Source organism: Akebia trifoliata, chromosome 6 (genome assembly GCF_017979445.1).
Source record: "Akebia trifoliata isolate Shusen 1 chromosome 6, ASM1797944v1, whole genome shotgun sequence".
NCBI lineage: Eukaryota > Viridiplantae > Streptophyta > Magnoliopsida > Ranunculales > Lardizabalaceae > Akebia > Akebia trifoliata.
This window is the reverse complement of record NC_141380.1, coordinates 29,335,101-29,344,604: the sequence shown is the minus strand read 5'-3', so window position 1 is coordinate 29,344,604 and position 9,504 is coordinate 29,335,101. Positions and strand designations below refer to the sequence as shown.

Genomic DNA, 9,504 nt, shown 5'->3' with positions numbered 1-9,504 from the left:
ATTCCAGAAACTAAATTAGATGAATCCAGCTTTTTCAAGCAAAAATACAGTAGTAAAGAATTGGCGAAGTCACATGGAACTGAGACCATAATCAGAGACTAGGGCTGGCAATGGATCAGATTGGTACCGGACCAATACCAAATCAATGCCAATCTGTTTTTTTTTATATTATATAATCCAAGATTGGATCAATAAATTGTTGAACCAAACCTGGTCTCATTCAATGTTCACTAAATCTGATCCAGATCGGATCAAGGTAAATGCTTTTACAGTTTAAAGCACTCGTATTCTGTTTAGATGGCTATCATAGATATTCATGAAGCATCTTATTAGGTGTTAAGAACCCTAACACTCGTTCTTGTTTTAACTAGGTTCAAAAAAACTGCTCTTATCCATAATATTCTTCATTGTAAAGTGAGTCTTCCAGTAAGATTCATCTCTTCAATTACTTGCTTGACACTCAACCAAAAAAATTACATCTGCTTACATGATTAGTGACTGATGTGAATGAGGGGCCCACACTAAAGCTTCTGGACAATAGAGCCGGAAACAAAGGTGGCCAACAGTGAATGACAGAAAATGCCGTAAAAATGTGCATAACCACCTGAGATTGCACATTTTATTAGTGTAGAATCACCAGATCTTTTTTCTGACCCAAAAGAGGAGGATGACAATTCCAATCACAATGGCAACAGGGGCCCACTTCCGAATCAAAGCCTGCAATCAGGGACGTACGACCAGATAATCAGCAATTAATAGCAATATGCTGCATGTATTCTCACTTTGTGATTATGAGATTGAAAAACTAGGGCCTTGTATAAAAGCCTACGTATATATAGGGTGAAATTCTGGTGAACCATGAAAAATGACACGGAAAAAAAACATGTGACCCCAACCGTTTAAATACAAAATCCAACGTTTGAGATTTATTATCGTGATAAGTATCCCCGAGATGTGTGTTATCAAGAAACACGTGACCCCAACCGTTTAAATACAAAATCCAACGTTTGAGATTTATCATCGCAATAAGTATCCCTGAGATGTGTGTTATCGGGATACCTATAAATCTCAATTGTTAAAACGGTTGGGATCATATGTATGTATGCATGTCGAGATAAGTACCCCTGAGATGTGTGTTTTCGGGATACCTACAAATCTCAGCTATTGGATCTTTTGTTTAAACAGTTGGGATCATGTATTTTCTCATAAGTCATTCTTCACAATGTGCGTTCGCAGCTGCGATCATATGTATGTGGGTGGGTGAATGTTTTTTCAAAAGTATTCTTGAAAAAGTATTTATTGCACAAGGACAGTTGAGATTTATGATGTCTACAAAAATATCCTTTTACAAATACTAAATATCCTCACTTCTTTTTTACTGAAAGACAAAACTATGGGCATTTTTGAAAAGAAAAAAGAAAAAAAACTAAGATCGTCAAGAATGCTCACATCCCCACGAGGTGGACGTTTCCATAGGTATGAGTGTGAAAGCCAGGTTTTGATTCCAGGTATGTGGTATTACCACACAAAACTTACAGCCTCACTGAGGTACCACTTTCAGAAACCTAGAATATTTCCTTGAACAGAAAACTCAACTGTACAGATGAGCTGGGTCTCAATTCTAACAATTTGTATCAGAGTAGGGTACTGGCTTATAGATAGAATTCATCATATTTTGATACCATGACAACTAGCATCTGAGCTCTTGAGAGGTCAGAACTTCGGGAGGATTACACTAGCTTAGTTGTTGCTATATGTTCCCAAATGAAATCCTATATCAAAGCAAAATCACTTTGTTTTTCTAAATCATTATGAAACAAAAAATCTAACATCCGCACCATATTTTGCTAGCGAGAACAAATATAATAGTTCTCCACAATACAGTGAATATAAATAAAGCTGACCTGTCGATTTAGATCCTTTGCCTTATCAGCATAGATGCGAGATTCAGAGGTCAACCGGCTTGACATTTGACTGACCTCTACAAAATTGAAACCAATATAACTGTTATCACTGAATCAAGTATTGAAGTATACATAGAACAAGTATTTGAAAAAAGGAAAGAAATTAAAGTATCATATCCTCTAAAGAGACTAGGTTACATAAGCCATGAAACAGATGTCAGAGGGTAAAATCAATTACATCTCATGATAAGGTTCTGAAGTCAGAAGTTGAATGCTAATTTGACTACCATCATGCTCAAGTTCACCATATTACACTCTCTAGGAAATAGCTTTTCCAAATTCACCCCCCTTGGAAACTCACTAATCAACATAGTCATTAATCAGCATATAGAATTTGTTGATCTCATATTCTAACAATTTCAGCAAGTGACAGTTGTTCAACCAATTCAGCCAATGATTTATTTGTAATATATTTTTTCCATCCATGGTTTATTTGTTATTATGGGTTATTTAGGGAGTTTTAGTTAATTACTTATTACTTATGTTTTATTTTAATCTTAGCCACCAGTATGTAAATGGTTGAAACCAGTTCCAACGATTGAGAACGGATATAAATATATATATGCATACATATTTCTTTGTTTAGTTTATTTTAGGAGATTGATGAATAAGGAAAAAAAACAAGAGAACTTCTGAGTAGTGTTGTAAATGCAACCGAGATGATACTCCCTTCATCGACAGGGTGGTCTACACCACCAATTCCATCACTATGAAGAATTGCTAAAAGAGCTTGTGGGTGTCATGCCCTAAACCATTGGTGTAGACCACATTTAAAAGATATTGTTAACCAAGGAGAAAATGGTTAAGGTTCCACACAAACCTGATGATGACATCATGAAGTCATACAGAGTTTACCAGAGGAGGAGACCATTAGCACTTTGGATGGATAATTTTTTGTTGCATTAGTGTCTACTCTAGTTAGTTTGGTGTTTAGTAGAGTTATGTGTTGTTTTACTAGTACTGAACTTTTTTTATATTTAGTAGGCTTTATTTAAGTATTTGTTATTTTATTAATGTGAGGGCCATTGGGGCGGAGCCATGATTTTATGCCAGTGGGGGCTAAGTGCTAATGATGGTTGACTGATAATCTTGATTTCCTTCTATGACAGTTTTGGGCTCATCATCGTAAATGCGGTCGGCCAACGTGTAATCATGATGGTTGTAGGCATTAATAGAGATGTCTAGGGTTTTCTAAAACTTCATCCTTACGAAGTTGACTAAATATCGTAATCCACTCCTAGTTAAACTAGAATTGAGCAAAAAAATTTAGATCATCTTATCTAATGAAATGGTTAAATCAACCTTTCAATATTTTCAAAAGATATCATAATTTCCAACTACACAAATCTACAAACCCATGCAAAACACTTATTCATGTAGAAATCTTAAGCACTACACATTACAATAGTGTGGGTAGTGATATATGTTTTACTTATTTCTTATTGATTAAAATAAGCAAGAACATGAAACTTGATAATATAAGTGGAAAAGAATGTGAGAGACTGAGAACACCCTCTGCAATTAATCCAAAAATAAAAAGAGAAAATAGAGAAGAATGTAAGAGATTGGGTATATAAATGGAAGGTGGCGGTGGCATCATTGAATTCAATTGTTGATCAATGTTATCGGCTTGTGGAATGATTTCGATTGAAATATTCTAAACATTTGATGTTCTGAGGTCAATATTTTGTACTGATATCAGTCAAAATTGTACGGAAGTGTAGAGAATTTTTAACCATGGTACCATCCATTGTCCAAACCATTTGATAAGTGTCATTTGTAACACAAAAATCAAGCTACTAGTAACCAAGTTAATCATACAGCTTAAAAAATTTCCTATATACTTGAAAATTCACATAATCAAACTACCCCAATTAATAAAATGACTTATTTCTCAACTCTCCGTTCCAAGGTCATCTAATTGGAAACTTCTTGCATTATGGGTCCAATGAACTATTAATTTGCAATGTGCATGTATGATGATGATGATGACAATGAAAGGACTTCATCAATAGCTGGGAAAATCATTTTCTAAACGTAATGCCATCTAAGAAACCAGATGAGTAATGTTTTTTTATTCTATTAATAGATATGAAGGAGAATGCTTGGTATACTTTACCTCTTTCCCAAATACTTGAACTAATATGGATCTTAAAATGTTGGTTTTGAAGTTGTGCCTTAATTTATTGGAGTGGTCAATAAACTCATTTGGAACCTTACCACATGGAACACGAGAGGAATTGCAAAAGTAGTGATACTTAAATTATTAACTACATATCAAAAAATAGTTGTATAATAAGAGTGGATAGGAATGTAGAATCTTTTATTGTATTTGGTGAATGTATGTGTTTCCGTCCAACGTAGTATAAATTCCAATACATGTTTAGTCACGAAACCATAGATTTTTAATTGAACCTTAAAATATGACAAACATTGGTCATTTAAATACCACTCAACATATATGAAGGTGGACTAGCTAGAAATTGGGTGCTTAATAGTAATTGCTGTAACTTTTTTTTTCTTAAATATTCTTTTTATAGCTCCAGCTTTAAAGATGTTATATATGTTATTTAAGGTCTATAGCAGCAGAAAAATCCGCCTCTATAGGCGTATTTTAGTTTTTTACAAAACCGAGCATCAAAATCTGTGGAAGGAAGTGTAGGTAGTGGTTTCGGTCCATAAAGAGGCGGAAATTTCCGCCACTATAGACCTTATTTGTTATATTAAATGGTACTTCAATTTTTTCAAAAACTTCAGTGGGGGCTACAGCCCCCACTGGGCCCTATGTGGCTCCGTCCCTGGTCATCACTATAATTAAATGTGCCACTTCTTTTTATTATTTTAAACATGTTTTAGGTTCAATAATGGTATTTTGGTCCTTTTATGTTATTTTAATTAGATTGGGGTTTGAGTTAGTATAGGATTGGGATTTAAGTAATTATAGGATTAGGATTTGAGATATTATAAAAAGAACTTTTTGCTGTAAAATTTATTTAATGATAGACGTTATGAATAAAGAAAAGAGATTTTCTCAATTTTCTCCAGATTTGGATCATGGTGTGAGACCATTCTTGGTGCAAGACTAGGGTATCATCTAGTCTCTCTATCAACATCTTTCAACACAGGTAAGGGTGCTTCTTTTCTTTTCTTTTTTTGTTTTCATTGATTTATACTCATCAATCTGCCCATATACTATTTGCCAGACCTTTTTTTGTCCCAAGAAACTAACCGGGCTTTGTGAAACCAAAATGTTAACCCCAGATCATCCCTAATCCAACTTTGTTCGATTTTTACCCTAGTGAAAGTGATTTCAGCAATAACAACCATTACCAAAAACCTTGTCCAGCCCTCCTAAACCTTTCAAAACCGACCACAACATCTTTCTAAGATGTACATCTTTAAGCACCCAACTTTGGAAAAGATCTAAAAGGGACGTCAGGAAACACTAAGAGATTCTGAATAACAACAAGAATTGGGCCCATACCTCTTGCAAAAGGACAATGAATGAGATAATATTTATCAATTCACAGCTCGATCCAAAATACAAAAACTAGCAGATTGCACACCCCTTTTCATTAAATTGTCCATAGTAAGGATTTTATCAAGGACGGCTGACCAGATAAAGAAAGAAACCTTTGATGAAACTTTAGGACCCCAAATGGCAATGTCAGGAAAGGAACTTGAACAACTAGGGATCAAAGAGCGATAAAAGGATTTGACCGAAAATTTCATATCCTTGCCAGCCTCCCAAACATGAATGTCATCAGCAAAAGGGCCAATCTAACTTTGAGAAGACCCTTCATCAATTAATCGATTTCATTGTCCACCATTAGTACCATCCAACTCTTCCTACATTCTATGATCTGGGTCCCTAACTGATTTTCTCTCTACCCTTTCTGATTTTGAACCTTATAGATGAACGTCAATCAACATTCTACAAACTTTATTTTTTTACAAAACAAAATCGAGAAGGCTACCGACAGTGAAATAAATCAGTTTCCCAACCCTCATTGTCTGAAGAAACCAAGGGACCTTTGGAGGATGACTGAAGAAGCCATTATACTAACAGGTCATTACAGATGCAAGAAATCCGTGTTCCTTCTTGCAAGACATTGTACGGTTGGATAAATCCACTACAATGCGAAGCCATGTCCACTTCACAATACATTGGGAATTAAACCACGGGGGTTGGGAACTGGATTTCTCTGGCTTATTGCGAAAACAAGAACAGGAGAACAGCTAAGGAGGGACACATTAAACCTGGATCAAAGTTGTAGGGATTTTTATATGTTAGCAATAATCTCATTTATCATTGGAGGGTCGTTCTTTGCTGACAATCTCTCTCCAATTGAATCACAAGTATGATTCTAAATCCATTAAGTTATTTTTGATTTATATAAGTTTACTGTAGGAAAGAAATTATAATCCCAAGATCCAAGACTAAGGAAATTCTATAGATAAATCATAGTAATTTCCCTTCCCAACCCATGCATCCATGTCAAAAATGCACATCAGTCCACTTTAACAATCTTAATTTTTAATACAAACTTCTTGTCCACAAGTGAACAAATGAATTATCTAATTAAACAGAAATGTCAAGGTGAACCTACAGTAAATGACCCCTTGTAAGTTATATTAAAAAGGGAAAAAAAAAACAAAGGAAGATCAAAATGAACTTACGGTCCAACTTTTCACCAACACCAAGAACTTCTTGCACATTGCGTGTCATTATTTGGTGGACTTCATAAAGTTCATCATTCAACTTTGCAAGGTTCCGCTGAGTACGGGTATCCAAGTACAGTTTCTTTGTCTTTTGTATGAATGCATCTTTCAAATTTAATATCAGGACAAAAGTCACAAAAAAAAAAAAAAAATCCAACAGAAATCAAGAAGAAAAGAGCTAACATTGAGGAAATTTTAAAGTAAAGAAAAAATAACAAATTGCTCAAAAGACATACCAAATTTAATAAATGCGTAGGGTCTGGCAGCAGTTTCAATTTGACTCCCATTGCCTCTTTCAAATTCATTTTTGAGGTCCTCCAAGTATTGAAAAGCAAGTTTCTTTGGATAAGAACGATCACACATTGTTAAGTAACATACACGACCTTCAATGATATAGCTGTACCATTGAGTCAAGGTAACAATGCAATATGAATAATGTTGGACTTGATTAGGAAAAAACAAAACTAAAATATTAATCTAATAAGAAATATAAAATAAACTAGAGAAAGCCTCTATTTTGAAGAGTAGAAAACGAGAAATATTCAGTGTTCTCTGTCCTAGTAGTAGCAAGCTACACCATGTTTTTACCGTCATATACCACATAAGGACGGAAGTGTATTACAATGATACATACGCATGGAGGTGTGTATACGGGAGTGAATACATGCATGAGTGTGTGTGGAGGTGCGTAGACGTTGTGCGAGCGTGCATATATGTAGCTATTTTCATATGTTCTGAAGTAAAAAATAGATCACATGAGATAGATACCCCTACCCACTGATGCAGACTCATTAGAATCCATTCAGCTCATGGTATTTATCACGAACTAAATTCACAACTGGAATGCTAGTGCATAAATGATCTTTTGGCATAAGTCCCGAAACTACAGCTCCCACCCCTTCACATGTTTTATAATTTGAAGCCCGACCAATCAATTCAATTGCAAATGTGGTAATGTGACACCACGGAAGTTCACAAATATTCTAGACAAAAGCATAATATTTCAACTGTAAATGGAAACTTGATAAAGAAGATACATGTTTCCATAGTTCCCAAGCGTTCCATGTCGTGAAGCTGTCTAAATTTGACCTCCTCTGTTTTATAATTCGGTGCATTTATCACTTTGATTGTATGAAAATACCAATACAGATACTAATATAGGAAAGGACGGAAGACATCTCCATTAATGTAAAAGGAAAATAAGAGAAGTGATTATGTGGTATATAGAATAAGACAAAAGGATACTGGAAGACATAGGGACCAGTTTCAATTGACATTCTTGAAGACTCATTATGACCTTTTGACAGGTTCTTGAATAAAGCCTTCGCCTGCTGCTTGTAGAATTCAGCATCTTTTTGATCACGACCATCATCTAATCCTTCTGCTAACGGAAGTCCATCAGTAACACGAGCTATCATTGTCAGCTTCACCATCTTCACTCTACCACCTCTGAAGTAGACAAAATCAGCATTTTGTTTTTGTGTGTAAAAAGTTATCAGGTTGAGAGGACTACTACTGGACTGGCGATGAGACAAGTAATTCAATTATTGGATACAAGCAAGGTAAAATGGTAAATGAAGGAGTGGAATGTTCCTTCCATGTGTGGAATGTTCCTATAATAATAACCTCTAAATCATGATGGGCCTTTGAACCATTGATCTCCTTTTCCAATACAATTGAATTAGACCATTATTTTTATTCGCTACCACTCCCCCCAAACTCTATAAAAATAAAAATAAAAAACCCACAAATAGATACCTTTCTTGCTTCGATCTGTCTTGTCGTTCAGATCTTCTTCTCTTTTCTTTCTCCTAGGGTTTCTGGGAATTACGTTTGTTTCATCTTTGAAAGAGAGGAAATTTTGGGTGTTGCAATTTGCATTTGCATTTGTACAGAGAGAGAGAGAGACAGAGAGAATTAAATTCAAAGGAAATGTGTGCAGGAAGCACATCATCCTTAGATACACTCAACTTTTTTGGATATTTTAGATACCCTTGAATTTATGTTTAAATTTAAGATATCCCTATATTTTAAACTACTGACAAGCCCCGTTTGACCTTGTTGCCCCACTCCCTCATCTTCCTCCAATTTTTGCCCCCTCCCCCTCCAATTAACTATAAGTTTGCCCCCTACTAAAAGAAAATCTTAGCACTACCCCTGGATGTTACCAGGTGGTATCTGTTCGAACCTATGTTACCTAATTCGTAGATGAGTTCACTTTGAATTCGAGTTCGTGTTTGGGGTATTTAGTCATTTTTCATCAGTTTATTCATAAAGGCAATGGTCAAACGGGTTAACTATCAATTTGAAAATTAAGGGAAATATCTCAATTTTATCAACATGTGGAGGGGTGTAAAACGATTAAGATAAAATGATGCAAAATTCACTACACTTCACCAATGCTGAGTGAATCATACAGTGAATTTGTTCGGTTTGTGGTATAGATAAAATGTTTAAAAGATATATATAAATTATTAGAGAACGCTATCATTGAATACTTCATAGGGACGTCAGTATTATCTAACACTTTTTTTTTCAATAATATTTCTCCTCGTTTTATCTTTTAGGATATGTTTGATTGCACATGAAAAACAAGGCGAAAAATCAATTTCCATGGAAAATGACATTTTTCACATGTTTAATTGTATTTTTTCATGAAAATTAATTTTTCACCTCAATCAAAAAGTCCACTAAAACATGGATTTCACTTTCCCACCTATGTGGGTGGGAAAGTGAAATTTATCTAAATGTTTCATTCTCAAAATATCTTCTTCTTCTCCACCACCACACTCAACCTCACCATCGTCTCCACCTTCTC

The 9,504-nt window shown here is 34.9% G+C and overlaps 1 protein-coding gene across 2 annotated transcripts; it reads right to left on the bottom strand.

Annotated features, from left to right (window-relative positions):
• Window positions 1–324: 324 nt before the first annotated feature.
• Window positions 325–8,662, bottom strand: LOC147400705 (25.3 kDa vesicle transport protein SEC22-1-like). 2 transcript variants are annotated; one of them, XM_086446515.1, is made up of 6 exons: window positions 8,445–8,662; window positions 7,932–8,126; window positions 6,923–7,083; window positions 6,645–6,791; window positions 1,905–1,981; window positions 325–717 (listed from the first exon to the last, which is right to left on the bottom strand). In XM_086446515.1, exons 2-6 carry the CDS (start codon window positions 8,117–8,119, stop codon window positions 634–636), a joined length of 657 nt encoding a protein of 218 aa, XP_086302641.1. In that variant the 5' UTR covers window positions 8,120–8,126; window positions 8,445–8,662; the 3' UTR covers window positions 325–633. The 2 variants fall into 2 exon arrangements, with proteins under 2 accessions (XP_086302641.1, XP_086302640.1); XM_086446514.1 differs by having other exon boundaries at window positions 327–717; window positions 7,932–8,135; window positions 8,445–8,660.
• Between the last annotated feature and the right edge of the window lie 842 nt (window positions 8,663–9,504).